The sequence below is a fragment of the Catharus ustulatus genome, chromosome 20, assembly GCF_009819885.2.
Source record: "Catharus ustulatus isolate bCatUst1 chromosome 20, bCatUst1.pri.v2, whole genome shotgun sequence".
Taxonomy (NCBI): domain Eukaryota; kingdom Metazoa; phylum Chordata; class Aves; order Passeriformes; family Turdidae; genus Catharus; species Catharus ustulatus.
Genome location: NC_046240.1, coordinates 5,223,075 through 5,250,855, shown reverse-complemented (window position 1 = coordinate 5,250,855; position 27,781 = coordinate 5,223,075). Strand labels below are relative to the sequence as shown.

The 27,781-nt window shown below is 50.8% G+C and overlaps 2 protein-coding genes across 6 annotated transcripts in view; one reads left to right on the top strand and one right to left on the bottom strand.

Moving 5' to 3' along the window:
* The first annotated feature begins 967 nt into the window (after positions 1-967).
* On the top strand, positions 968-27,030 carry MYO15B (myosin XVB). The gene is made up of 43 exons (XM_042779851.1): positions 968-1,185; positions 1,674-1,746; positions 3,224-3,281; positions 4,733-4,860; positions 4,966-5,061; positions 6,575-6,810; positions 6,885-7,063; positions 7,736-7,808; positions 8,202-8,405; positions 8,494-8,573; positions 8,746-8,843; positions 9,020-9,107; positions 10,407-10,517; positions 10,664-10,758; positions 11,290-11,508; positions 11,954-12,050; positions 12,357-12,533; positions 12,784-12,973; positions 13,088-13,178; positions 13,719-13,986; positions 15,357-15,472; positions 15,975-16,034; positions 16,248-16,323; positions 16,776-16,894; positions 17,087-17,205; positions 17,608-17,749; positions 17,870-17,981; positions 18,254-18,414; positions 18,659-18,771; positions 18,876-18,939; positions 19,174-19,246; positions 19,563-19,639; positions 19,999-20,075; positions 20,631-20,761; positions 21,009-21,103; positions 21,371-21,448; positions 21,569-21,677; positions 22,507-22,655; positions 22,970-23,097; positions 23,826-23,959; positions 24,443-24,576; positions 24,998-25,138; positions 25,387-27,030. The coding sequence occupies exons 2-43, from the start codon at positions 1,744-1,746 to the stop codon at positions 25,444-25,446; spliced, it is 4,959 nt and encodes a 1,652-aa protein (XP_042635785.1). The 5' UTR covers positions 968-1,185; positions 1,674-1,743; the 3' UTR covers positions 25,447-27,030.
* Positions 26,570-27,781, bottom strand: part of RECQL5 (RecQ like helicase 5) — a 37,499-nt gene continuing 36,287 nt past the window's right edge. For 4 of the 5 annotated variants that reach the window (XM_033076464.1, XM_033076466.1, XM_033076467.1 and 1 more), the window contains one exon: positions 26,570-27,739. In XM_033076464.1, the coding sequence (XP_032932355.1) occupies positions 27,618-27,739 (122 nt within the window). In that variant the 3' untranslated portion in view covers positions 26,570-27,617. The remainder of the gene's footprint in view (positions 27,740-27,781) is intronic. The other variant, XM_033076465.1, reaches the window with a different exon arrangement.

Sequence of the window (27,781 nt, the reverse complement as noted above, 5' to 3'; positions counted from 1 at the left end):
TGTTAGCAAGCTCTCTTCACATTTTGGTCAGAGAAAACAATCCTTCCAGGCCTGAGAACCAGGGTCACCATCACAGCCTCAGGCCCCCAAAAGTATAAACAAAAATGTGTGGGGAGAGCAAGCTGGGGAAATGTGACTTCATTAGCTGAAGCTGTAATTGGACAATTAACCTCTGATACACAGATAGACCAAACTAATTTCTGTCTGAAACACTCATGACCATTGTCCATCTGGGGTGCAGCCTCTGGAAGGCTCTGCACTGCCCAGGGTGTGTCTGTTAAAGGCCTTTAATAAATCCCCACTTTATTCTCTAGCTCTGTCTAGGCAGCCTCTCCAGGCATCACTCCAGGCTGCCCCACATGAGACAAGAGCTAGTTCCATCTGTGGTGTTCAGAGCTGCTGTGCTGCTCCAGCTGTAAGGAGTCATTCATCTTGCTTTCTTTGTTGCCCAGTTCAATTTCTGATGGTGACTGAAATACAAGATTTTTTCAGTCCATGATGATCCTCCCCTGATTCCTTACAGCTGCCTCAGGCTGCTCAAGCCCTTGGACTTTGGAAATCTGCTGGGGTGTGAACAGGATGGCAAATTTTTGAGAGGAGAGAGCCATGGTTCTGTCAAATGGATATAATGTATTCTGCACAAACTATTAAAATAAAATTGGAAAGAGGAAACCAGACCACTCATCCTCAGAGCAGCAACAAACACCTCACAGCTGTCAGCTTCACAAGGGAAGGACCCAGCAGAGCTCTGGCATGGTGAGGGCAGGTGGGGCAGAGGGTTGAGGCCAGTGGTGTTGATACAAACCTGCAGAGGTGCCTCCTCTCCTGCCAGCCCGAGTTTCTATTGTTTCTTGCCCTTCCCACTTGGACAGGATCCAGCTTTTCTTTCTCCCAGGCAACCACAACAGCACAGCTCTTTTGAATCTGTTTCTATTCCTTCAGTGTTTGTTTGCTGAGGTCTCTTTACGTGCAGCAGCAGCACCAAAGGTCTCAAAGTTCACCTGCTGCAAAGTTCCTCCTTTCCCCCACCCCACAGCCCTGCCCTTTGGACTTTAGCTTGTCACTGTCTTTGTCAGCCCAGCCCTCCTAAGCTCCCATGTAGTCCCAGTGCTGTGCACACCTGACAGGCAGGAGAGGCACAGGCACACACAGGGACCCTCCTTCCCCATCCCGAGTGGGAGTCAGGTGAGTGCTGAGCCTGGGGAGCAATGCAGTGGGTGGGGAAGGGCAGAGCTGGGAGGGAGTTTAGCTTTTGGTATCCCCCCACCTCTCCAAAGTGCTTCCCCTCCATGGACGAGTTCATCTGTCTGTGTTCAGGCTGTTATTATGTGCTTTGATGCTGAAGGAGACAGGGAAATATTGCTGGCAGCTGCTGGGTGCTTTGAGCACATCAAGGGGAGGTGGGCAGGGTGCTGGGCAGGTGCTGGAGGCTCTTGCTGTTGAATTGTGTTGTGAAGGGCAGGAGGTGTTTCAGCAAAGCTCAGGTCTTTGGGCAGCCCCTTCTCAAGACACTGTGCTGGGGTCCCGAGAAGGCTCTGTAGCTGCTCTGACATTTTATCTGCTGGGGCAGGACACCATCTCCTGCCCACGCACAGCATCTGCCCCCAGAACAGCTGGAATTGACTTCACACACATCTTTTCCCACCCTTCATCCCCTCTTCATCTCCTAACAGCAGGAGTTAGAGGAAAGGAAACAAAGAAGGAGCTCCCTGGCTCGTGGTGGCACAGAGAATAGTCCAAGGAATGGTGAGTTGTCAAACGGTCTGGGAGGGGCTGAGATCAAAAACATCAAATTCTCCAGGTGTTCTCCCTCCCAGCAGAACATGTAAAGGGGGCATGTGTGTGGAACCTAGCACAGAATGCAGGTTAGGTGGTGCAAAGGGCCTTCTCATACAGAAATATCTCATTAGTTCAGTGTTTCCCAAACTCTGGGCACAGCCAGGCATCGTAAATCAGTCCTGAGTCAGAGCACTGAGTTTGTTCACAGCACTGGACCTGGTCTTCAGAGGTGGAGGGATGATTATTTTTGGTGATCATCTTCTATTGTGAGGCTTGGGAATGAGACATTTCTGCATAAAGATATTAACAGAAGCTGATGTAGAGGAAGGGATGTATTAAAGGCTTCATGACACATTCAGTCTGTATCAACACTTCTAACTAATGCCATTATTTATGTGTCTAGAGTGGACACACATTTGCTGCAGTGTCTGATCAAGGGAATCTGAATTGATATTATCCACAATTATGTATAATCTGTCAGTAACAACAAGAGTAATTAGCTCTGGGTGCTCTTGTATCACCTGATTCTTCAGGTGTGGATCCAGAACTGTGGAATTTCACAGTCCACTTCCTGAATACACCATTGAAAAGCCACACTTGAAGTCAAGTATCTTCTCATGAGCAAAATCAAGCTGATCAAAAATGCTGTGACTCTGTTTTTATATTTTATGTGGAGAGAGATGTCAGAACAATGTGCTGGTACAAGAGGCTTTACTGTGCAGATCTTTTTTAAAAACCCCAGAAAACAAGAAACCAAAAAAACCCCAAAAGCTCCAGTTTGGGCTTAGTTTTGTAGTGCCTTAATCTGGGTAGTTCTGTCAGAAATGCCCTGAGCTGTCTCTGCAGGCAGTGGTGCTGACACTCTGTGTTTTATTGGCCCATTTCCTTCCTACCCTGCAGCAGTGAGAGGTGCAAACCAATGAAAAACCAAGCCTAATTGACCAGATTCTCACCTGGATTACCCAGGTAGAGATTTGAGCTTTTTTAGGAGCCTCCAACATATATCAAAGATCAGAATCAAGACTCATTTTATGCTGTAGCACTTGTGGATACTGAAAAATCAAAAGAAAAATGTCAGGAAAGTGCAGGAAGAAATGGCTCTTACCCTTCAGCTGCAGTCCCTGCAGTAGAATGTGCCAGACTTGATAGGAATGAGGGATAAATCAAAGAAAGCCAACTTTCCTGTCATTCCCCTAGTGGCAGTTGATTTTTTATTTAGGAATTGCTCCCCTTTCCCCCCTTTGCTGACCCGTGTCACCCAGCTGTGTTCATGCAACACCTCCCATTTGCAATGGCTCTGAATGTGGAGGCAGAAGTCACTGCTTTGGCTCAGATATCCCTCCCTGTCCTGGCAGCTTTTCCAAAGCAGTTCCAGGCAGGCTCAGCTCAGGTTTTCTGTGCTCTCTCTGCTGGCAGCCAGTGGCTGATTTGTTTCTCTCTCCAGGACGTGGGGCTGCTGGAGATCCCTGCAGAGCTCGCAGCCCTCCTGCACTTTGTTGAAGGTGAGAATGCTCTTCCTTCCCTCCCTTCCCTGCCCTGTTTCACCGAGTATTTCCTTCTCTCTGTCAGTGTGTGTTTGTTCTCCCTGCTGCTGTCACTGGCTTGGATTTGGTTCATTATCATTGCAGTGTAAATGTGGTAAAGGCAAATGGATGGATGATGTTTCCTGACATGGCAGGGAGGAAAAGCAGCTTGGGCCAGGGGGCAGAACACCAGCTTAAAAATCAGTATATTTGTTAATTTTTCAGCTTTTCTTTTGAACTGAGTTGGTAGAACTCATGGCAGGGATGGTGCAAAACTCTTTGGTCAAAGTTATGTGAGAGCAAACTGCTTAATGAGCCCAGGTCTCTGGCAGAGATGAGTGTCTGGGGTGGAGGAACTTAAACCCATCTTTTACCTACTCTAAAATCTTTAAGGGAATTGAAGTCTTGACAATTTCAAAGAAATAGTTTTAGTTTTCATCAAAAATTACTTCCACAAAAAGAAGTTTAAAACAGAAGGAAGGAAAAACGGTAACAACTTGATTGTGGAACAATGTAATAACTTCAGATATAACAATTTATCACTCCAAGAATATAATAATTTAATAACTTAAGGATGCAACAATGTAATAAGTTGAGCAGGTGTTTATATATCAATTTAGGGATGCACCAATTGGTTTTCAAATCACCAAAATATCACTAACTGCAGTAATTTCACAAGCTGTTGATCTGACCTTGAGCATTAAGTTAGGGGCAGTTGTGTTTCCTCTGTAGCTCTCTGTACAATGTGAATATTTCACATAGGGAGAGGCAGGATTTGCTCTCTGTGTCTGTGTGGGGTCACAGCCACAGCCAGCAGAGCCTCTGTGAGGGCAGGGACACAGTCAGGCAGCAGGGTCTGGAGAATTGGAGCAGACTGTGCTGGATCCCCAAATATCTCACATTTCATGGCACACCCTCCAGGGACTCTCAGCTGCTCTAGTGAGCAATGTGAGCCAGAGGGGCTCAGGGAACTGAAACTGCTGGAAATGAAAGCTGGGGGGATGGAAATGGGGACGGTGGGAGATGGGGGAATGCACAGGGAATCCCTTCATTTAATGACTTGCTTCTCTTATCCATGAGAAATCCCTCACTACAAAGATCTCTCATTTCCCTGTGGACTGGGCAGTTGTCAGCCCCTGCATGGGCTCAGCATTTCCTGCCTGTAAATGCTGCAGAGCAGACTTGAATCTCCAGGTGCTCCCTGGGGAGAAGAGTCTGAAGGATCAGAGCTGCAAACTCTCCCTCCTGAAGGGAGTCCTGGTGGTGCCAGGGAGGAGAGGCTGTGCCTGCTGGGGGCTCTGAGGCTGCAGGGCTGGGCTGGGTGTCCCTGAGCTGCCTCAGGGGCTGGGGCAGGGTGAGGTGCAGCTCAGCCAGGAGCTGGGGGTGAATTGTTTGTGTCCTGCCACCACACCTGACCTCTTCCCTTGCAGGAAACCGAGCCCATGCCAACCAGATAACTGAGACACAGCCCCCAGAAGTCAAGGTCAAGGATGACCTTTCCCTCCCACCCACCATCAACAGCTATCCCTTCTCCTCCTTTGTCAGATCACACTTCCAGGTGGGAACTCTTTTCATCCCTCTTCACTGCCTCCCCTGTGTGCAGGCACACTGCTTTTAGCAACACCAGGAGCAAATATTTCTATCCTTTTCTGTTTCTTTGTAGAAACCAGATTTCCCTGCCCCTGGTCAGCCTCTGCAGCAGCCCTTAACCCACCTGGATGCTGAACACCAGGAGAGTGCACTTGAGATAAACAAGCTGGTAAGAGATGTGCTTCTTGACCTTGCTGAGCAACAGGTGGGCACACACAGTGCTTTGATGCCGTTATACAAGTTGCTGCTGGTGGATACTGTTCCTACAGTACATGGAGAGCTGGAAAAGCAGAATTAAATTGCTCCTTCTGAGCCCTGGGGCAGCCTAACAGAGCCCCTTAGGGTTGCTGTGTGTTTGGGGAGGCACAGACCAGCCACAGACTGCTGGGATCATACTGAACTGATGGGGATGGAGCCTCAGAATTTGGCAGGACTGCTAAACTTTAATATCCCACTATTCCAGACTCAGCAGCAATGGTGAGGGAAGTCCAGCACTTACTCATCTATCAGTCATTGAAGAGTTTGATTTAACCCAGATCTTTTCCATGATGTGGTTTATAGCAAACATCTCAATTGCACTTGGGCTCACAGATGTGTCAGTTCCCAGCAGGGGACAGTGACCCCTTGTTTAAGGGCTGGAAAAGGGCAGGGACTTTGTCATCAGGAAAAGTACACCTGGAACCACACCCTCACTCTGGAGTGTTTGTGTGAAGGGGATGGTGCTGTTTCATCCCTGTGAATATGAAACATGTATGTCTTTATAGTTCTTCTTTTAAATGGTTGAAAATAGAATGAAACTCCAGATAGTTTCTAAGTAAATCTGGCAATCTTTTTGGGAATTACATAGAATTAAATAAGCCCATTAAGAAAGTTAATACCTAAAACCAGTCTCTTGTTTTGTCCCCATGATCCCAATTATAGAAGAGCATAAGCTTCAATATAATCTTATGAACAGGATTGTGTTTAAGCAGAATATTATTATTTTTCTAAAGATCAAAGGCGGTTTTTCTCCCTTGCTAATGAAGCAGGGATTTGCTACAAAGAATTCCATGAGAACTAAACAACTACTATCCCATTTTTCTCAGTGAATCTCTGACAAGCATTAAGTGTTTTTAGAAATGTTGTTACTCTTAAATGTTCTTTCCAAAGCTGTACATTTTAGAAAAAAATTAATTTGTGACGTACTGAAGTGTAGAGGATGAAAAAAATTAATCTGTAGCTAAGGGTGAGAAATACAAACTAAAAAAGCACTGAAGGTGTCGATACACATAGCCAAGAAGCTGAATCATTTCTTCAGTGAGTGTGTTGAGACACCACATCCCATAGTACTTGGTGTAATATTAACTGCACCAAAGGCTTTGAAACACTCAGGGGCTCAGCAGCAAGTACCCTGTGGTCATTTACTTGTGTGTCTGAGCCCTGCCAAGGGGAAATACTCTGCCCTAGACCAAATTCTCAGTCACACCTCAGAAGAGACTGAAGTCACCCTTTCAGTCAGGATCCAGTCTCTATAAATTGCCTCCCAAACTGCCCAGCACTTTGGTGGTGCACAAACCCCTGAGGACAGACCTCAGTCTGAGTGTTGGCTGCTCAGGCTCACAAACGTCCTGGTGTCCACAACTTTTGGGTTGTTGGTTTTGGGTTACAGCTCCAGTTCTCTCTTTCTCCCTGAATTCTCCCAGGTTCTGCGGTTCATTGGTGACAAGAGCCTCCATGGCTGGCAGGAGGTCCTGCTGGGCAACTACATTGCTGGGAGAGGTTTGAGTGATGCTGCTCTGCGAGATGAAATCTTCAGCCAGGTGGTTTCCCAGACCTGGAGGAACCCGGACACGGAGCACAGCCAGCGCGGCTGGGTCCTGATGGCCACTCTGCTGAGCTGCCTCAGCCCCTCACCAGCACTGCAGAAACCACTGCTGAAGTAAGAGGGGAAAAGGCTTAGCCAGGTTTGCAGAGGGGTTAAGAGCAGTGCTCCATGCAGTTGTTTTCTCCCAGGTTTGTGTCAGACCATGGCATGGAGGGCTACAGCGCCGTCTGCCAGCGCAAGATGCTGACGGCAGCTGAGTGCACAGAGACAGAGCCTGCAGCCTGCAGGGCTTACCCCCCCACCCAGCTGGAGTGGACAGCAAACCAGAGGAGAGGGAAGATGGTGCTGGATGTTCATACCTTTAATGGTAACTCATCTTCTGCCCTCCTGCTGTCTTCTGTTCTCTAAGGACTTTTCCAGTGTCGAAATCAGCGTTTGGGAAATAATTCCCTCAACTAAAAGCAGATCAGAACACTGTTTGCTGTGGGGGAAATAAGCATATGAATTTAGACCTAGAACTTGCAAAGTCTAAGTCTGGTGGGACCTGTTTCTCATGCTGTGGGATAAGATTGTCCTGGGTGTGGACCCTGCTCAATAGAGGGTTGTTCAGGCTGTGCATCTCTACAGGGCTGCTATCCACTACAGCACAGCCTGTGCAGCAGTGTTTTGTTACAGGGACTTTCTGCCCTTCTCCCTTCTCAAATATGACCTGAAGCTGCCTCTTGAGCAGCCAGCAGCTCTGTGAATTGAACAGAGAACATTTGGGTCCTTGTGAGTGGAGTGATCCCAAAGCAAACCAGGGCACTGCAAGGGTTTTCACCTGTCAGGTTGGAAATGCCAACCTGTGCCATCAAACAGATATTTTGGATGTGAATGTGTCCATGTGGAGCCTTCCATGAGCTTTCAGTCCTCCTGTGGCCCTGCTCAGGATTGTGTGAAACCTTCCAGCTGGGCCCTGCCTGTGTCCCATGGAATGTGGGTGCTGCTTTGGGTCCTGCCAGGGAGGCTGTGGGTGCTCTGACTTTGTTCTCTGTGCCAGAGGAGAAGTTCTCAGCTGAGGTGGAGTCCTGGATGACTGGGGAGCAGTATGCAGCCTGCATCCTGAGTGCAAGGTACTGCCAGAGGATGGGAGGAGGTCTGGGGTGTGAGAGAGGCTGTCAGCAGCTCTAAGGTTCAGTCTGGTTTGGTCTGCAGGCTGGGATTTATATGATCATGTGTGGAATACTCACTTCTTCACCCTTAACATAACCCTCAGCCATAAACAGTGGGCTCCTTTAGGAATAGAGGAACCACTGGTGTGATCTGTGAAAGCAGCTTCAAGGAAAAAAATAATAAAAAGGACAAATCTTGAATGATTCTTGTTTTCTTTCTAACCCTGAACACTTAATAGTTGGCTCACACCCTAAATCTGAAGGACCTAAGCCAGGCAAGAAGAAACTGAATGTAATGTTTTCCTTCATTTTCCTTCATTTTCTCTGCCTGCCTGGACACTTCTCCTCTCCCAGGGGCTGTGACAAGAAGACTCGAGGGTGGTCTGTCTCCATGTTCACTGGCAACACATGGCAGGACCTGCTGGGCTGTGACTTTGTGCTGGACCTGATTGGGGAGATGGAGGAGACCAGCAACTTCAGCAGCCCCTCCCAGGCCCCCACTGAGTACCCCATCACTCCAGAGAGGGACAGGAGCACCCTCCCCGGTGACCTGGACATGTGAGCCACCTGTTCATGCTGCCCCACCACCTGTGGCCCTGTCACCCAACTTTCAGCACTGTCCTCATCTCATTTTCCTCTTCACCAGGATCCCTCCTGCTCCAGGCATCCAGGCCCCTGCTTTCCCCCCACCCAGCCTGCCTCCAGAGCTTGCTGGTCTCCCTCCAGGTGAGCTTTAGCCCAGGACTGTGCCTGACGCAGGGGCCAGGTGAGCCCCAGCCAGGGCACAGGACAGAGGGGGTTGGGTGATTCTTGTTGTGGAACTCCACTCTGAAACATGGCTAATAGGGACTGGGAGTGTTTCTTAGCTGCCTTGTCACCAGCCTTCTCTCTGCCCCAGATGCAAGGTTTAGGGATGACCTGAGGACCCCTGTAGGCCTGGATCACTATGTGGATGATCTCTTCAGCCCTGTGCTGCATCAGGGCTCCAGAGTGCCTGTAAGTGCCCCAATGTTCCCTCCTGCCTTCTCCCTGCAGCCCTCCCTGGAGTCCTTCAAGCCTTTTCCTGCCTATTCACTGCCCCTGCCCAGCTCAGACATGCCTTTGAATGTCTTTCCCTCTGGGAAGTCTGTCCCTCTGAGCTCAGAGAACTGTTTTGGGTTTGTTTTGTGCAGGAGATGGAGAACAGGGAGATTCTCACCAGACGCATGAAAGGAGGGGGGAAGATTGGACCCACACAGAGAGGAATCCTTCCTTCTGCAGGTCTGTAAGGGCAGGGAGACCCCTGGGAACACCTGGGACCACATGGCCTTCAGTGAGCACAGGTCAGGGAGCCCCCTAAAAGCTAATTATTGCATGTTCAGCTGGTTGATGCAGGACACTGGGCTTTAGCACAGGCTGCACTCCTCACTCCCAGGTGAGACAGATTCTTTGGGCAGGGTGTTAGACAAGGGAACTGATTTGTTATATTTTTAATTTCTCTTTGGAGCTGGTCTTGGGGTCAAGGTAGCAAGTAGCTTTTTTCTGACCCAGACCACCTCTTCCCTAGACAAATACTTGTAAATCATGCATTCACTCCATGCTATCACAGAGCTGTTGGTGCCTTCATCAAGGGTGGTTTTAATCTTTCTTATTACTTCCTTACAGAGTTTCCCTGTAGCATCATCTGTAGCTATTCCATGGGTTAGTAAGTCTGAACCCTGAAGAGGTTCTGGTTTGTGTGTTTGGCTTCTTTTCCTCATTTCTGTGGAGCTCAGACTGGCATTTGCAGCAGGGTGGAGTCAAACATCAATATATTAATGGCACTGACAAATCTGCCTGGGCAGGAACACACCCAGCAGTCTCAGAGAGCTGGGGAATGTCCACTTCAGTCATTCCTGAGGCAAGGACTACTCCTGGCTGTTGGAGAGGCTCTGGGGTGTGCCAAGCCAGAGGCCAGTTTATCACTTACATGCTTCTTAGATGAGTGAGGTACACGATGATCTTCCCATGGCGTCCCAGGGCTGTTCTCACTGGTGAGGACACCATGAATCAGTAGATCTGTGCTGTGTGCTGACTCCTCCCAGCTGCTCTGACCCCCACACCCATTGCTCTGCTGGCTTTGCACTCAGTGGGGTTTGTTTGTGACCCCATAAGGGACTTGACTGAGAGCAGAGGGATTCCTTTCTCCCCACAGCTCCTCCCCAGACACACAGTGTCACCCAGGCCAGGGCTTGTTGTTCATCCAGTCTTGCCACTCACTTCAGAGACCAATATGGATGTGACAGTCCTAGCCCCAGAGATCTTTGCCTAGTCTCAAGAGAAACTCTGTAATCATACACAGGCAGGAATTATTTATAAGCTTTACCATGAAGAATGGTGGTGTCCTAAGCTAGGCTGCAGAAACTGAATTTGGATACTGCTATTTAAAATCTGCCAGGCCACACATTTTTCTTAGGTTTCCTTTTTCCACCTGAGTTTGCTGTGTCCTGCTGTGGTTGGTGCATGTGGAGAGCACCACAAATGTCTCAATTCTCATTTGGGATTCTCCAAAGCACTGTGCATTTGGTTTTTTGCCTCTAGGCTTCTCTGGAATGGCTCAAACCCCGGTTTACCAGCCCATGCCCTCCATGATGGGGATGCCAGCAGCCATGCCCATGATGCCAGGGGCTGGTGGCATTGCACCCATGCCAGGTAACAGCAGTGTTTGTGTAACTGCAGAGGGGAGGATGGGACATTTCAATGTCAGGTGAGGGGCTCAGTGAACACCCCAGGCTGATGCTCAGCTCTGTGGGGAATGTTCACCTGTAGGAATTTGAAGATGTGTGTGTTTTCCATAGCCATGGTGATGCCCCAGCCCATGGTTCCAGCTGTAGATCCCAGCCAGCTGGCAGCACAGCAGCAAGCCTTTATCAACCAGCAAGCCATGCTCATGGTGAGTGCAAGGGCCCCAGCACCTGGGGAAGAGCCACACATTGGGGTTTGTGCCTTGGAGGGGAGCCCAGCTCTCCCCTTTGTGCCTGCTCTGTGTCACTCCCTGCCCTGTGCTGGGGTGAGCTCTGTAAAGTGGGGATTGTTTAAGATCACAAAACTGGGACCCCTCTTTTTGCCCCTTTGTGCTCATGGGACACTGAGGCACTGCAGTGAGGGGCAGGGACAGGAGCAACCCCTGGGAAGGTGCAGCTGTGATTCCCAAGGGTTTGAAGCTGGGATTTGCTACAGCTGCAGGTCTGCAGCACTGTGCTTTCTGTGCAAAGCCCTGTGAGTGCATGGCTGAGCCTTTGGGGGTGTTGGGAGCTCTGCATCCTTGGCACTCCCTGGGAATGCCTTTTCCACACACTGGGAAATTTGCTGTGCACTGTGTGGATGTTTGGGGTTGGTTAACAGTGAGAAAACAAGACAGGCTGTGACTGATGGCTGGGTTTGGGTAGCCTAGAGCTCATGGACATTGCAATTCCTTGCCCAGGCCCAGCAGATGACCCTTCAAGCCATGAGCATTTCCCAGCAGCAGCAGCAGGAGCTGCAGAAGCAGCAAAAGTCTCTCGAGAACTCCAGGCCAAGATTCTCAAGGCCAGCACAAGCCTCAGCCCCAGCCACTCTCCCAAAACCCAAGAAGCCTCCCAGCAGCCAGGCTGCTGCAGCATCATCAAATTCTCCAGAGCCCCCAGCCAAGGCAAAAGAGCCGGTATGAGAAACAAACAGCTCCAGTGGATTTGGTTTGAATTTTGTGTTTGCTGTTTGCTCTGTGTCCATCTGTGTGTGGTTTGTGCTTACTGGTGATACTGAGACCTTTCAAACTCTGCCTGCTGGGTCTTTAAGGATCAAACCTTAGTGGTTTTGCTCTGTGGAGGTTTGGCTGCAGGGTTGGCCAATTCATTTCCAGTTAAGATGATTTTTTTCCACAGGAGAATTAATTACTCTGAGTTCTTTATCTTCCAGCAAACTGTTTTGGGCCTCTAACATAATCCCCCTTCTCTGTGCTTGGCTGAGGGTTCCTTGTGTTAAAAACTGACCTGCTGGATGTGGAGAGGCTCTAGATCAGAACTTTTTGAGACAAAATCACCCTGAGCTGAAGGGCACTGCAGAGGTACTTGTTGAGAGGTGCTAAACAAGCTGTGCACTGCCTGCAGGATTATAACTACGTGGAAGAGGAGTTCTCCAGCAATGAGGATGATGATTATCCTCGGGAAACCTTCCAGCAGAAGAGAGAGTACTTCCAAAAGATGGGTGAGCATCTGCCACTTTGGGAATGTCACTCATGCTCTGCTCCCTTCCTGGCATGCCCAGGTGTTCTTGTCTCCCTGTCTGGAATTCAGCGAATCCCTGCAGGAGCTGCTGCTGATGTGTGTACAGGAGTTTGGGGTTCTTGTTCAGCTAGCTACAATTCAGATTGTGAGCTCTAGTGGGGCCACTTTTCTAGAAATCTCTGGGCACTCTAGGGAGGTTTTTGCTGACTGAGGCAAGAGTGGGAGCTGTGCCATCAGTGCCAGGTTTTTGGTGTGGGTTTGACAAGCTCAAGTCTCCTCTCTGCAGGAGAGCAGCACATCCGAGTGAAGAAAGTCAGACCTAGCAAAACCTGGACTCCTCCAGCACAACCCCAGCCAAAGGAGGAGGAGGAAGAGGAGGAGAAAAGAGAGGAGCTGGAGAAGAGGAAAAGAGAGGAGCTGGAGAAGAGGAAAGAAGTGAAGCCTGTCCCTAAACCAGAGCCGGGTAAGATGCTGTGCAGTAGAGACCCAAGCAGGTTGACAAGAAATAACTTTCCAGGAACATCAGGCCAGGATTTAGGCAGAGGAGGAAAGGATCTGGCTCTTCTGGGAGTCTGCATCTTGGCAGGAGAGGAAAGAGAAATATCAGGCATTGCCAGTCAGTGTCAGAGGGAAAGAAAGGGAAAGTCCAATGAGATAAAGGGATTTTTCCTGTGTCTTTGCTGGTCTGTTGATGAAAGCTGTCACCAAAATAGCTCCTGCTTCCCCTCTGCCACCTCCTGAGCCCAAACCAAAAAATGAGACACCAAAACCAAGGAAGGAGCCTCCTGTAGTGAAGCCTTCAGGCCCTGAGTCCCGTCCTGCACCCAGCCGTGAGATTGGGAACATCATCAAGATGTACCAGAGCAGACCAGCCCCTGAACCCCTGCCTGTGCAGCCTGTCAGGTGAGAGTGGGGGATCCCCTCTGGCAGCAGGGACATGGGGCTGCTCTATCCCAGCTCTGCCATGTGGCTCCATTGTGCCCAAACCCCATAATTCTGTTCCCTGTTCCCTTGCAGGAAAGTAGCCAAGCCATTTGTAAAGAAGAGCGACCCCAAAAATGAGGCTCTGGCCAAGCTGGGAATGATGAAAGCCTCACCTCAGCCACCAGTGAGTTCTTTGCTCTCTGGATACTTCAGGAGCTCAGCAGAGAGAGCCTGTCCATTCCATTTCCAGCAGGCTGGGATCTCCCTGGTGCTGCAGTAGCAGCAGTGATTCCTGGTTGGGTTGTGAGACAGCTGGGAGCTCACACCATGGTGCTGCCCACCCTAGGCTGGGTTCCAGTCTGTAAAGTCATCTGAGGTCCTGCAGAAAAGGCTCTGGAGCAGCCAGTCCTATTGGGAGATGCTTAAGGCTGGTCTGGAAGCAAGCAAATCATGTTCTCTACATTTAGCACCAAGGCTTTGGCTTGTTAAAATAATTTTTTCCTTCCCAAACTGGATGCTTTGATCTCAAACACTTGGTGCTCTGGGTTTGATTGATCATCTCTTTGTAGATTTTGTGTTGATCTAAAGGCAGTGGTGGACTGCTCACACAGATCTCGCTCCAGGGGTGGGCTGCTGCCCTAGGATGATTTTTGGAAGAGCAGTGTCAGGACAGAGCCCAGGAATGCAGGAAAACACTGGCTCAAATGTTTTTGCTGTCTTGCAGCCATCTCCTGTGCCACAGGAGAAGAAAACACCTCCACCTGTCAAGCCCAAGCCAGGCCCAGCTTCCAGCTCTATCAAGGAAAAGCAGCTGCCTCTCCTGGCCATCTTCAGACCAGAGGGTGCCCCAGCACCCATCAGCCCAGCTCCCAGCTCCCCAGCTCCCAGCTCCCCAGCACCCAGCTCCCCAGCCCCCCAGCCCCCTTCTGCTCCCCCTCAGCCCCCACCAGCACCTGAGGACCAAGGCAGGCAGGAGGAGCCCCCAGGGAAGGGTGAGTACTGATTTCACCCCTGTGGGATCATAGCAGGGCAGGGAGGGGATGGGAATGGGGCTGGAGTCAGCCCAGGAGAGCCATGGCACATGGACTGAGTGAGCTGTGTGACACCAGGGGATGGTGCAGTCTGATCTGTGAGAGTCACAGAGCTGTCACAGCTCCACACACCAGCGTGGCACTTCCCAGCTCTCAACTCTTCCCTTTAGCTGGAAAATGCAGCTAAAAATAGAAAGGCCATTCAGGCTACAGCTTTATCAAGGTCCAGCCCTCCATACTTTTATTGTTTGTAATTATCAAAGTGGCAATTAGTGGGTGGACTTTAGACCAGGGAGGGATGGGAAGCCAGGTCTTTCACCTTGCAGACCTCTGGAGGCATCTTAGAGACAGGCTGCAGAGAGGGAATGTTTGTCAGAGGGAGGCTGAGCCTGGGAGACCTTGGACACCCAAAGAGTGTTTAGATGCTGCCAGTTTAAAAAGTAGGGCTAATGCTTGTCAGCAGTGGTTTGCAAGTGTTATTCAGTCTTAGTTTTGCCTCTGAATTTCAGTGTGAATTCATTTTATACATTGGATACCTGTACCAATGTATTTCAAGCTGTTTAAAATTCTCATCAGCATCACATTTCATGACCTGCAAGGAGCAGTCAAACATATTACTGAAGGAATCTGTCCTGCAGCAACTTCCCTGGTAAAAAATAATTTCCCTGTTAGCTCCTCCTCTCTTAAAAATTATTCTTTAGGAAGGTCTGTGAAAGTAAATCAAAGTAACTGGATTAGCCTGAAAAAATATTCATGCTTTGGAGCAGGGATATAGAAACAGCTGAAGTATGGGAACTACTACATTATTTGTCTATGAACTCTGAAGTTTTGAAAGTTTGAAGTGCTTAAATGAAGACATTCCTACCTCATGAAGTAACAACTTTGAACAGTTGCCTTCAGACTGAGCCTGTCTTTAACACTTCTGCAGAGAGACAATCCAGGGCTAGTTTTGGGTGCCCTGAACCAGCCCCCAAGCTCTGGGAAGAACTTTTATGTCCCTCTGAAACCTTCAGCAGCCTGTTTATAGTGACACAAAGTGAAACCTGTGTCTTCAACCTCAACACCAGAGGAGTGTTTTGCGTGGCAGGCTGAGTGCTCCCCGTGCCTGGAGTGTTCCTGTCCTTAGAAAATGAACTTACAGGAAGTGTAAATGCTCCCAGAAAGTCTGGGAAGGACTGGTTTGTGCTCACATGAGCTGGTCACTGACCTTCAGGAGATTCTCTGACAGGAATATTCCATCAGGAACTGCTCCCCTTCTCCTGGCAGGTCTTTGGGTGGAAAGGACGTTGTAACCTCACAGCCCATCTTCACTGCTTTTTGTCCCCACACAGACTCTGCTGTGACAGTGGCAGATGATGATGGGATCAAGACCCAGCTGTACAAGCTCACCACCAGTGTCAGCTTTTCCTATATCGACCCTGCCTGGAAAATTTTTCTGCGCAAAGAGGTTCAGTGCCTTGGCTGAGGACTGGCTGGGGGGAGCTCCTCCCATCTTTGGTTAAAATGGGTTTTTTGGTCATAGGCACAAAGATAATTCTGGGAACACAGACACAGGAGCTGCAGGCAGGGGATCCTGTTGGTGAATCTGGGTCCTGCTCTGCCTCACTGACACTGTGTCTCAGTTTCTCTACCTGTCCTTTCCTTGCTCTGTAGACCACTGAGAAATCTAAAACTGAATTTGTGTTGCCTGGTGCTTTCCTGTTAAAATAATTACAAATATGTTTAAAACCAAGCACTGGAGAGTGCTAAACTCGCCAGGGTTCATCCCTTGGTCTGACTACTCAGGTTTTGGTCCTTCACTCCTGGTCCTTCTGTTCACATTCACAGTATCTTCTCCCTGCCTGTCTCTGGAGATGAACTCACTGCTCCCTGGCAGCAGGGATTGCAAAACATCCCTGGGGAGCTGCTACTGTAATATCTGTAACACCACTCTTACCCTCCTCTTGCAGGTGTTTTACCCCAAAGAAAATTTCAGCCACCCCTACAGTCTGAACTTGCTGTGTGAGCAGGTAAGCACTGGAGTGTGGCTCGAGGCCAGGCTGTCCCTGGGGACAAACCCTCCACAATTACACTGCATGAGCCACCTTCACTGCTCCATCCCGAGCAGTGCAAGTCTCTTCTCCAGATCCATCCAGTCCAGTCCCTGTTCACAGCCCCAGATGCTCCTGCAGAGCCAGGTGTGGCCTTTGCAATGGAAGCCTCTCTGTTCCCTTCCCCTGCAGATCATCCGTGACACCTTCTCCGAGTCCAGCTTCCGCATCTCCAGGGAGGAGAAGCGCAAGATGAAAGATCTGCTGAGTAATTAACAGCCCCATCACCCCTTCCCCTCTGTGTCCACCCCAGCTTCTGGTCTGGAATGAGAAACTGCCCTCCAAGCCCTTCAGTCAGTCCTTAAGGCACAGTTTGTCACTGCAGCAGGAAAGCAGATTTGTAAAGTGCAGTGTAGGAATGTTTGTTTATTCCAAGTGGCCCTGAAATTTGTGTGAGACAGAAAAACTTAGCTCTAAAATGTTTATTGTGGGGAGAGGGAACTGAAGCCCAAGGACAGGATTTTGATTTGTTTCAAATTCCAACTGTCATCTCTGACATGATCTTCATGGAGAAAGGGGTGGGAACCAGTAGCAGACCTGTATGTGCAAGTGTCCTTTCTGTGCTGAGCACAGAGGCACTGCTGGGAATGAACCCCTGGGAAGAGGGAGACTTGGCCACCTCTGTCTTTCTGAGAAATAACTGTTTTGTAACCGTGCCAGTGGAGTTCCGAGTTGGCAACAATGCCCGGTCCATTCGGGGGGACGGGATCAAGAAGAGGATTGTGGTGGCTGCTCGGGACAACTGGGCCAACTACTTCTCCCGCCTTTTCCCTGTTCAGGTGAGTCTTCATTCTCTCACCAGCCCCTGGGCTTGCTGTAGCTGTGGCTGCAGTTCCTCCTTTCCATTCCCCTGTCTGTGATTCTGCACCTTCCACGCCTTGCAGGGTTTCACACCTCTTTTGTGGCATCTCCTTCCTCTGGTGCCAGGTGGGATGGAGCCTTCCATTCTCTGTGCTGCACTTGCCTTACAGGGTGAAAAGGGAAGTGATGTGCAGATCCTGGGTGTTTCTCACCGGGGCATGAGGCTGCTGAAGGTGGAGAAAGCAGCTGGATACCACCCTGAGCACCTCAAGATCCTGCGCAGCTACTGGTGAGCAGAAGGGCCCTGGTGCTGCAGGAGCACAGGTTGTGTCTGCCAGGCTGTTGGTGGCAAAATGAATGGGGGAGCTGGAAATTCCCAGTTTTGCTGTGCTCCCTAGGATTTTCCTAGGCCAGCTGTGACTCACTGACCCTCCTTTGAATGAGTCTGGCTTCTCCTTTTCCTTCCCACCTTGACCTTTGCTTACAAGTGAGCGCTGGGGGTGAATCAGCTCCATGTATCATCACAGGGAGCTCCTCAGGGTGAAAGCCATGAGCAGCTGGTGCTGGAAGGCCAACATGGGGAATGTTGAGGCATGTCTCCATTCCCAGTCCTTGGAAGGGGCTCCCATCCCACATTCTGCACCCCAAGCTCTGGCAGAAGGAGCCTGAGCATGCTGGCTTGTGTTCCCAGCTTTGCAGATGTGCTGTCAGTGGAGATGAGAAGCAGCAATTCCCTGGAGTTCTCCCTGAAGACAGAGCAGCTCATCCTGCACTCTCCGAAGGCTCCGAGCATCAAGGCCATGGTGGAGCTCTTCATGCAGGAGCTGAGGCAGGTGAGTGCAGTAGGGAATAAAGGTGGTTTCCCAGATGACCCTGAGAGTGTCCATGGGATGACATGGTGCAAGCAAGGATGTGAAATCCTTGGGATGAGGTCTGAGCTGGCTTTTCCCCAGGACTCCAACTACGTCGTGGCTCTGCGCAGCTACGTCGTGGATGACAAGAGCCTGCTCAGCTTCAAGAAGGGAGATCTCATCGAGCTGCTGCCCATGGAGGGCGTGGAGCCAGGTAAGGGCATGTGCTGGGATTGGCAGGGCCAGGATTAAGGTCCTGCTGGCTCCATGGTGCCCAGAACCAGAGGAATACAGGGCAGGCTGGCATCATCAGCCTCCAGCTCTGCCCGACAAGCCTCATCCCGGTTTCCTCAGCTATAGGAACATATGTTGTAATGTTTCCTTAGGATGCAGGAAAACCTGGAGGGTCTGATGCTGTCCTTTGCCAGCAGAGAGCTTCAGTGCTTGTTTTCTCTGGTTCCTGACTGTTCCTCTGTGCTTTCCCAGGGTGGCAGTTCGGCTGCACCGCTGGCCGCTGCGGGCTCTTCCCCATCAGCCTGGTGCAGCTGGCTCCTGCCCCCGACTACCTCAGCAGCAGCATGGACAGGAGGGGAGAGCAGAGGAAGAGCTTGAGAACTTCCCCAGGGAGCAGGAACACCAGCAGGGAGGTGAGCAGTGCTGGGAGGACGTGGCTGGGTTCTGTGGGAGCTGCCAGGGTGGGTGCATGGCTCTGGGACTGCCTGACCTCTGAGGGCAGAGGGAAGATGCTGAGTGCTCAGTCCTTGCAGATGAGACACTCAAATCCATCCCAGTGTTGGTGTGCACCACACACAGATGAGGCCTGGCAGCTGAGAATACGCTCTGCAGTTCCTCAGCTGATGTTTTAGGGTGGGTTTGGTGGTGTTCCTGCAGAGTTCTGTCCTCAGCCTGGTACCAGGAGCCAACAGCACCATGTTAGTCCCTGCTGGTGACCATTACACCATGATTGACTTCGCCACCGCCTACTTCCGAGAGGCTCAGTCCACGTGAGTCCGTGTGCTCCTTCCCAAGCAGGACCTGGGTAGCCTGACCACACCAGGCTGTTTCTGGGGGTATTTCTTGGACTGCATGTTCCCTTTCCTCTGTCCAGGCAGGGCCTGAAGGGCACCTCTGCTGAGAAGAGGAGTGTTGCTGACCTGGTGCGGCACACCAAGGTGAGCTCAGCCTCTGCCCCTGGCCACAGCCAGCCCCAGCTCCAGCCCTGCCCTGCCCTTGTCCCCACATGACCCAAAAACAGATCCTTGCCTGCAGTCCCTGGACAAGTGGGGGTGTCCCCTGCTCTTGGGTGCTGCCTGTGGGATCCTGTGAGCTCAGGTCTCTGGTTCAGCCTGCAGGGCACAGCTCAGTGTGATCCACAGCCCTGGTTTATAAATCCCTGTGCTCCACAGGTCCCAATCCAGGCGTCTCTGCTCTGCTACTCTGACAGTGAGCTGAGCGAGCTGGCTACAAAGAACTTCCAGAGTAAGGCTCTCCCTGGGCACAGCACTGCAGAGGGGTGGTCAGGGTGGGCACACAGACGCTGGTGGGTGTGCAGACTGGGTGAGGAGAGCCCCTTGTAAGGGATTTCTGCCGTTCATAACCCCCTGAGTGCTTGCTGAAAGCTTCCGGCAAAAGGGACTTTGCCTTGAGTGCAAAGTGTCCCAGAACACTGCCTGGGCTTTGGGCTGGCTCCACATGTCCAGTGCAAGCCTTGTAACAGCAGAGAAGTTTTCAGGCCATTTCCAGCCCCTGGCAGAGCCACCCCTGCTCAGACTAAAGGCCAGGCTTTGCCTTGCAGCGCTGATGCGGTTCATGGGAGATCAGCCAAAACACAAGCACCAGAATGAGGTCCAGTGCATCTATGAAATCCTCCAGGTTTGTAGGGTGCCCCAGGGAAACAATGGGAATGGAGGGCAAAGACCTTGCTGGGGAGGAAAAGAGCAGGGAGAGCCATAATGGCACCTCCTGCTTGAGGAAGGGAGCTGAAGCAGACTGTGGGCAGGGGCTGCATGTAAATGATTTCCCTGGATATCCCTGGATGAGAGCAGAACCTGCCTCTCCTCTCTCCTTCTTTGAGCCTAAATATTGTTAGAGACCAGAGGCTGCACAGCCCAAACTTGAAACCAAACTGGCAGAGCTCTGAAGCTGGGAGAGGAAGGGCACAGAGATGACCTGGGGGCATCTCTGATGCTCTCATCCCCTCTCTGATGCTGTTTTCTCCTCTCTGGATGCAGCTGTGCAAGGAGAAGGAGAATTTGCACGATGAGATCTACTGCCAGGTCTTCAAACAGGTCACCCACAACCCTCAGCAGTGAGTACCAGCACTGCCAGCTCCTGTGTCTGCACAGCTGGAGAGGAACATCTGCTGCAGGGACACCAGGGCCAGGGGAGAGGGTGTCCCCTCATGATGGGCTGTCCCCAGCTGCTCCAGTGCTGGAGCTCCTGCTGAGCACTCAGGAAATTTTGCCTCTGTAAAATCACTGGCATTTTCAATTTAGTGGATATTTTCCCTTATATTTCTGGCTGCTGATTTATCTGGGCACCAGTAAACATTCCTGGTGGCTCCTGATCATAGTGCTGCTCAGAGTGCTGTCCTGATTTCCTCCTCCCAGCCTTGGGGAATTGATAAACCCCAGTCAAGGATGGCTTGGCCCCACTCTGAGTGGCCCTCATTGCTCCCTTTCTTTGCTTGCTGTTGAAATAACTGAATCAATCTCTTGCTGAGCACAGAAACCTCTGACCAAGGGCTGACACCTCCTTTCCTGCCTCCTGCCAGAGGTGTTCAGAAGGGCACAAGATCACTTTGAGCTGCTCAGAGCAGGAATTGTCCTGTCCCAAGGTGCCCACAGTCCTTTCTGATCCGCAGGGAGAGTGAGATGCGGGGCTGGCTGCTCCTGAACCTGCTCACTGGCTACTTCCTGCCTTCCAAAACCCTCATGCCCTATGCCACCAAGTTCCTGCAGTTGGCCAGCAGTGATCCATCCAGCAGCCACCACGGTGAGATTGTTTGTGTTCTGTAAAGCAAATATTCCAGATCTAATCCCTGCCCTGTCATTCCTCTTTCCTGGACACTGTCATGGTTTGGATGTGTCCTGGAAAGGTGGGAGGTGAGGTCAAGTCTCTTTGCTCCCCTAGAAGTGACCAGAGGTTAAATTCAACCCAGCCAGGATCACCCAACACCACAGGACACGATGTTTAGTTCTCTGTTTGGCTCAGCACGTGGAGCTTTTTCTTTTTCCTGCAGACATTGCCAAGATCTGCGAGAGCAACCTGCGCAAAAACTTCCTGTACGGGGGCCGGCGGCACCTGCCCTTCGCTGTGGAGATGGAGGCACTGCTGGTATGGGGGGCTGGGAGCTGGGGAGGGAGGCTGGCAGTGGGAGAGGCTTTGCTGGGGCAGTGTGACAGGGGAAGTTGGTGTTTCAGGAGAGGAGATGGAGCTTGGGATGTGCAGTGCCAAGGAGTGGGCAGGGAACAGGCAGGTGCTGTGAACAGGCAGGTGCTGTGAACAGGCAGTGGGAAGGGGAAGGAGGATGAGGATGAGGAAGGAGAGGGAGAATCACAGGTGAGGATGGATGGGACCCTCCCTGAACATTGTCCTTTGCAGAAGGGACACGGTGCCCGCCGGCTGGTGGTGCTGATGCCTGGAGGAATGGAGTACCTCACCAGGATCAGGACATTCACTGTGAGTTTCCAGCTGTGAATTCCTTCATTGCTCTGAGCCACACCAGGGAATTCCCTTACCTGACAGGGAATGATGTGTCTGCCTGCTCATGGCATTCATTTCCTTCTTTCCTTGCTTCAGGTGGCCAAGGAGCTTTTGCAGGAGATCTGTGAGCAGATGGGAATAGGTGAACAGCAAGAGATCCAGGACTTTGTTCTCTTTGCTGTCAGGAGTGATGACAAAAATCATGGTAAGTGGAGACCAGCATGGAGCTTCTCTCTTCCAGCAGCCTCTGCAACAGGGAGCATCACAGCTCCTGCTTGGAATAGTTCCTCCACCCTTACTGGCTCCTGGGAGGGTCTTCCTAAGCAGTTTCCCTCTGTATTAGGGTTAAGGACTGATCCTTCTCAGGAGCTGTGTGACTTGTTCCTGAAAGAGCTCTGGGGCTCTGTGTCTCTTTAGAATGGCTGATGGTTGGAGTCTCAGGGCAGGGTGGGACTGAGGTGTGCAGGAAGGCTCCTGACCCTGAGGTGTGCAGGAAGGTTTCTGTCCCTGAGGTGTTCAGGAAGGCTCCTGACCCTGAGGTGTGCAGGAAGGTTTCTGTCCCTGAGGTGTGCAGGAAGGTTTCTGTCCCTGAGGTGTGCAGGAAGGTTTCTGTCCCTGAGGTGTTCAGGAAGGCTCCTGTCCCTGAGGTGTGCAGGAAGGTTTCTGTCCCTGAGGGGTGCAGGAAGGCTCCTGTCCCTGAGGGGTGCAGGAAGGTTCTGTCCCTGAGGTGTGCAGGAAGGCTCCTGTCCCTGAGGTGTGCAGGAATGTTCCTGTCCCTGAGGTGTGCAGGAAGGTCCTGTCCCTGAGGTGTGCAGGAAGGTTCTGTCCCTGAGGTGTGCAGGAATGTTCCTGTCCCTGAGGTGTGCAGGAAGGTTCCTGTCCCTGAGGTGTGCAGGAAGGTTCTGTCCCTGAGGTGTGCAGGAATGTTCCTGTCCCTGAGATGTGCAGGAATGTTCCTGTCCCTGAGGTGTGCAGGAAGGTTTCTGTCCCAGCCTCTCCACCAAGAGTGATGGATGACCCTGTCTGTGCCATAGGTAAAATGGTGAGGCCAATAAAACTGGAGGAGTATCTCCATGATTACCTGCTGGAGGACAAGCTGGTCACTGTGACCTTGCGCAGGCTCATCTGGAGGGCACCTCTGCACTTTGACAGCCAAGTTTACACAGATGTCCATTATGGACAGGTAAGCAAGAGCAGGACCCTCCTTAGCAGGGACAGATGTGTCCCAAGGGGGCTGGAAAAGCAGGAGGGCTTGGGCTGGTAGGCTTTGTGTGCTGTTTCTGTATGGATGGCAGGAAGGCTCTGTGCCTGTGGCCTCAGCCTGAAGCTGTGCTGTTCCACACATTGTGCAGCTGCCCAGGCTCTTCCTGAGCCCAGACAGCCTTTGTTTTACATTATCAGCAAGGCAGGGTGTGGGGCTGTGCAGCCTGGCACTGCCCAGACTTGCCTGTACCCTGTCAGGTTTAACAAAGGTCTCTCTGGTGTGCTGTCCCTCAGGTGCTGTGGGATTACCTGAATGGGAGGATCCTGCTGAGCCAGGGTGAACAAATGGAGATACAGGTTGGCCTTTTGGCAATGTTCCAGCACTGGGCCAAAGGGGAGCAGCAGAACTCTGCTCCCTCCAGGTATGTCTGTGGTAGAGGGGATCTCTGTGATGGCCACAGGCACCACAAGGGATAGGAGCAGGTACCTGGAAGTCCTCTCTGAATAATTAAGAAATGTCCAGTTCTGGAGAACAGAGAGGGTCATGAGGGTGCCATGGTCATTTCATTTGATTGCCATGGATTTGTAACACCAAGAAGGAAGGGCAGGAGCTCATGGTTTGGGTGAATCCTTCTTTGTTCTCTCTCACAAGTGTCAGAGGTTTCAACCCTGGACACCTGAAATCTCTAGTGAGATGCCCCTGGGAACAAAACTGCCCCTGGATACCAGAAACCTTCAGCCCTGCAGTTCCAAGCTGTACTTTGCCACTCCTTCCTTTCCTTATGCCCTTTGACTTGGAGTTGAGGCAATGCCTCTATCAGATTCCCTTAAAGCACCAGCAGCAGGGAAATGGCAGAACCCTCCTGGTCACTGAAGAGCTGTTGCTGGCTCCAGAAAGGAGGGATTTCTTTCCATGCATGGTCAGTGGTGCACAGCTGGATTCTCTGGGGACAAGGGTGGTCTCACTGTCTCTGATGGTTCCCTCCTCCTTCCCCAGTGCAGGCATCACCTGCTGTGCTGTTTCTCTCACCCTTATTCCTAGATACACAATGGAAAATTGTTGCCCCATCCCCTCCTTCCTCTTAATCCCCTGGCTGATGTTTGATTTTAGCTGGGCAGGGGGTGAAGTAGAATCTGGTTTTTGACACAGGGAAGAGCTGAAGGAATACACTCCAAAGACCCTGCAGGACTCCATCAACCCCATGGCTCTGCACAACCACGTGGCCACTCTGCTGAGAGCAAGGCAGCCCCTCCAGCCTCTGGATGCAAAAATCCAGTTCATAGGTGAGGAGACATCCAGATCTGCTTCAGTTTCTCTGCTGTTTCAGTTTCTGGAAGCTGTTCAGAATGCACTTTTGGGACAGCTCAAGAGGTTGTTGATGATTCTTGGAGCCTGGAGTGGGCCATGAGAATGGAATTCCCTGACAGCTCCTCACTGAGGATTAGATCTTGTTCCCAAGCATGGTGATCATGGTAGAAGTTTCATCTCTTGTAGGAGTCTGCAATGGATTTTCAGAGCTCTGTAGAAGCTGTGTTTTAATTGATGTTCTGGCTGCATTACTGCTTTCAAGTCAGAAAAGGACAGGACATACACTCAGGCTGCTGAGAATTGTGTCTCAGAGGCCAGGGAAGGAGGCAGAAGTTGTCAGTATTACTTTTTAATGTAGAAAATCTTGGGACCACTGGCAGCTTTGACCACCCCAGGCTGGTGCAGTAAATTGCTGGCTGAAAGCTGCTGCCCTCAGCCCACTTTTTGCTTTTTCCTAGAGCATGTGATGAAATTGCCTTTCTTTGGCTACACCATCTTCGTCGTGGAGAGAATCAGCGATGAGATGGTCCCTGTGCCCTGTTTCTTTGGTGTGAACAAGGAGGAGATCATAGTGGTGGATGGAACCAGCCAGGTATGCCAGACAAGTCCCCCTGATGTCTGTCAGATACTAACTGTGACTTTAGAAGAATTTGTGCAGGGTGAGGCTGGACATCCCTGCATCAGAGCCACTCTGACAACAGCACTGGCCCAAAGCAAGAGTGTAGAACAGGCATCACTGCCATGGGCTCTTTGTAAGCCCAGTGTTCATGCTAACAAGCACAATCCACATTAAAACTAAATGTAGAACACATTTGTCCCAATCCTGTGGGAGTTACAGGGCTGTGCTGGCAGACAGAGCCTGCCCTGTGTCCTGCAAACAGCACCCTGTGCCCCAGAGCTCCCTCAGCTTTCACCAGGCTCTTGGAGTGACCTGTGGTGAGAATCAGGTGGTTTCACTGCTAGGGGCTGCTCCTGAGAGGGGCTGGTGCTGAGAAAGGCTTTTCCCTTGGCAGGAGGTGTCGCGGGCCGTGCCCCTGCAGGAGCTGCAGAAGATGCGCACCCTGAGGCCCATCTCCGACGGGGGCCTCCCGGGCCTGGAGCTGCACTACGGCTCCCCTGACAGCCCCAGGGCCATGTGGGTGGAACTGCCACAGGTGAGATCTGCCTGCACCTGCAGCTTCCTCCTGGCACCTCCCAAACTGCCCTCCCTGCCTCTGCTAAGGGCCGTGCTCCCTCCTGTCCCGAAGGAGGAGCGGGTGCTGCATTTCCAGGCTCCAAAGGGCAGCTTGGTCCCAGCACGTGGCTGGTGTTTAATTATGGGAAGTGATTTATGGGGATGTTTAACTAGGGGAAGCAGATCTTTCTGGGGCAAAGTGATTGATCCTGGTTTGTGTTTTGACAGGCCAAAGAACTGTACCACACGATTGTTGTGATCCTGGATAAAACAGAGCTGCGCTCCTAGAGCCTAAGAGGAGGAGGATGGCCAAGGAAAACCGCACTGAATTTCCCTTTCTCTGAACTTGATCAGTGCTCCCTGACCTGTCTTTGGGAGAGAACTCTTCCAGAAGACACCCATGACCTCAGCCAGCTGCTTTCTAAGAATGCCACCACAGTGTTTGTTGATGGAGTGACCATAACCCTCGTGACCTGCCCTTCAGTCCCCAAGCACTTCCTTGAAACAATCCACACTGTGGCTAAACAAACCCCAAGGGCCTCTCCACACCACAGCCTGTTCCAACAAAGCAGCTGACCCAAAGCAAGCACTTGCCTTCAAGCTTTGCACTGTGCAACGCCTCCTTTCTGTTTTGAATTAATTATTAAGAGCAAAGCCTGGTGCTTGCTAGAGATTTGTGTATCCTGATGCCCAGCTGATGGCCCTGCATGGGCTGCTGGTGTTTTCCAGGAGCCAGATTTTTCTCTAAATTGATATGCAGAGGTCCTGTAGCAGGACTTGTGAAGCAGGAGTTTGTAGAAAAGCTCCTAATTGAAAAGCAGACCAGTGTTAATCATACAATTAACACATATGCTGGGGCACAGATTGAGCTGCAATAGTAAGGAAGTTTATTGTTAAGTAATTTCTCACTGACATAATTATATGCATATGCTTCCCTCTACTACAAAGAAGTCAGTCATGGCTATGCAGCTGTCAGGGGGAAGCATCTTCAAACAGAACTTGTATTATACTGAAGTGTTGTTTTGGGTTGTACAAAAATATTTAATTTATTTTTATTGCCACAGCTCTCCTAATGACCTGAGGAGTAACTGCCCTTTAGGAAATTGCAATAAAATAATCACAGAGATGTTTTGAAGGGATGCTATGATACATTTTCCATCTAACCTGGGAAAACTTAACTGCAGGTAATGGGTAAAGCTTGAGGAAAATGTTGTCACTGTTGGCAAGGAGAGGGGATAGATCTGAGGGTGCTCAGTGCAAGCCCTGATGCACAGTTACACTTCTGCTGAGCTGCTGCCAGTGGGAACTACAGCATCTTCCCTGGCAGGAGCTTCCCTCTGAGTGCTGCTCAGTACCTCTGACCAGTCTGTGTGACTGAGTGGTAAGAAAAAGCTTCCAGGAACAGCCCACAGCAGTTGTAACATTGCTTTATTGTCAGTTCTGCATACACCCTACAGAACATTAAAAAATCCAGCTGTGGAACACAGTGATCCAAGCCCCTGGGCAGTCTCTGAGGCTGCACATTCCTCTGGCAGCATTGGAGCCTGAGGCCACCAGCCCCTGCAGGTATGGAACAGAGGCAGAGCCCAAGAGAAATCCAGCAGGACTTGTGCCAGGGAATCAGGTTCAGGTTCCATATGAACACAGCAGCAGAGGTACCATAGTGTCAGTCTGAGGGTCACAGCAGAACCTTCCCCAGCTGTAACAGCAGCACTGCTCCCTGTACAGACTTCTGGTGAGGGACAGGGAGCAAATATGGCTTTAGGGATTACAAGCAAAGGCTGGAAGTGTTGCAGAGGTTAATACTGAAAGAGTATCACCATTTAAATTAAAGGGCAGAACTGGACAAAGTTAAAGAAGTTCACATTAAAAGAAAAAAATCCACGTTTCTCCTCCTTTAGAAAGCAAGCACTGCCTCCATGGCAGTTACAAAATGCTCCTCCCCTGCCCTTCAAACAGAAATATTCCATCCAGGAATTCAAACATTGCATTTGGTACTGGCAGCCCTGAGCAAAGCATGAGAACTTGTAGCATTGTGGTGACACTGAACTAAAAGAGGAGGAGAGGGGAGCAAGGGGAGGAGCCATTTCGAACGCAAGGTGCCATCCCAAAGCAGAGTCCCAGCTGGGATGTCTGAGCCCTGCCCAGACTGCTGCAGGCAGTAGGGGTTGGAGATAGTGCAGAACATCCAAGGCAGCAGCCCCTAACAAACACAGCAGGTACAGCTTCACACCTCTTGGTCCTTGAGGGTTTCAGCACCCCATTTATTGGGCAAACTCACCATGAGTTCACAAAATCTGCTTCCCTGGGAATGTGTGTCACTAAGGACAGAAGTGAGCAAAAATGCAATGCGGAAAAGAAAAATAAATCTCATTTCTGCAGTCTCATAAAACCCTCCATGGCTGAGTTCTTCCACATCCCCTGGTGCTGCAGGAAGGAGGAGCCACAAGTAGCAGGGATCAGCTCTCAGAGCTCTGCAGCTCCTGCCAGTCCGCCTCACTCTCACACCTGAGCCTTGTTTTGAAAAACTCCTTGATGAGTCTCTGTGCTTCCTCCTTCACTGCAAGAGAGGAAACATCATCTTTTGAGTTGATATTTAAGACATCTGTCCCCTCTAAAGCCA

What these genes read in the sequence shown, in the direction of transcription:
- MYO15B (XM_042779851.1), top strand. An exon ending in GCCTGCATCCTGAGTGCAAG is followed by an intron (nt 7,809 to 8,201) that starts GTACTGCCAGAG and finishes CTCCTCTCCCAG; the next exon opens with GGGCTGTGACAAGAAGACTC. An exon ending in TTCCGAGAGGCTCAGTCCAC is followed by an intron (nt 18,772 to 18,875) that starts GTGAGTCCGTGT and finishes TCCTCTGTCCAG; the next exon opens with GCAGGGCCTGAAGGGCACCT.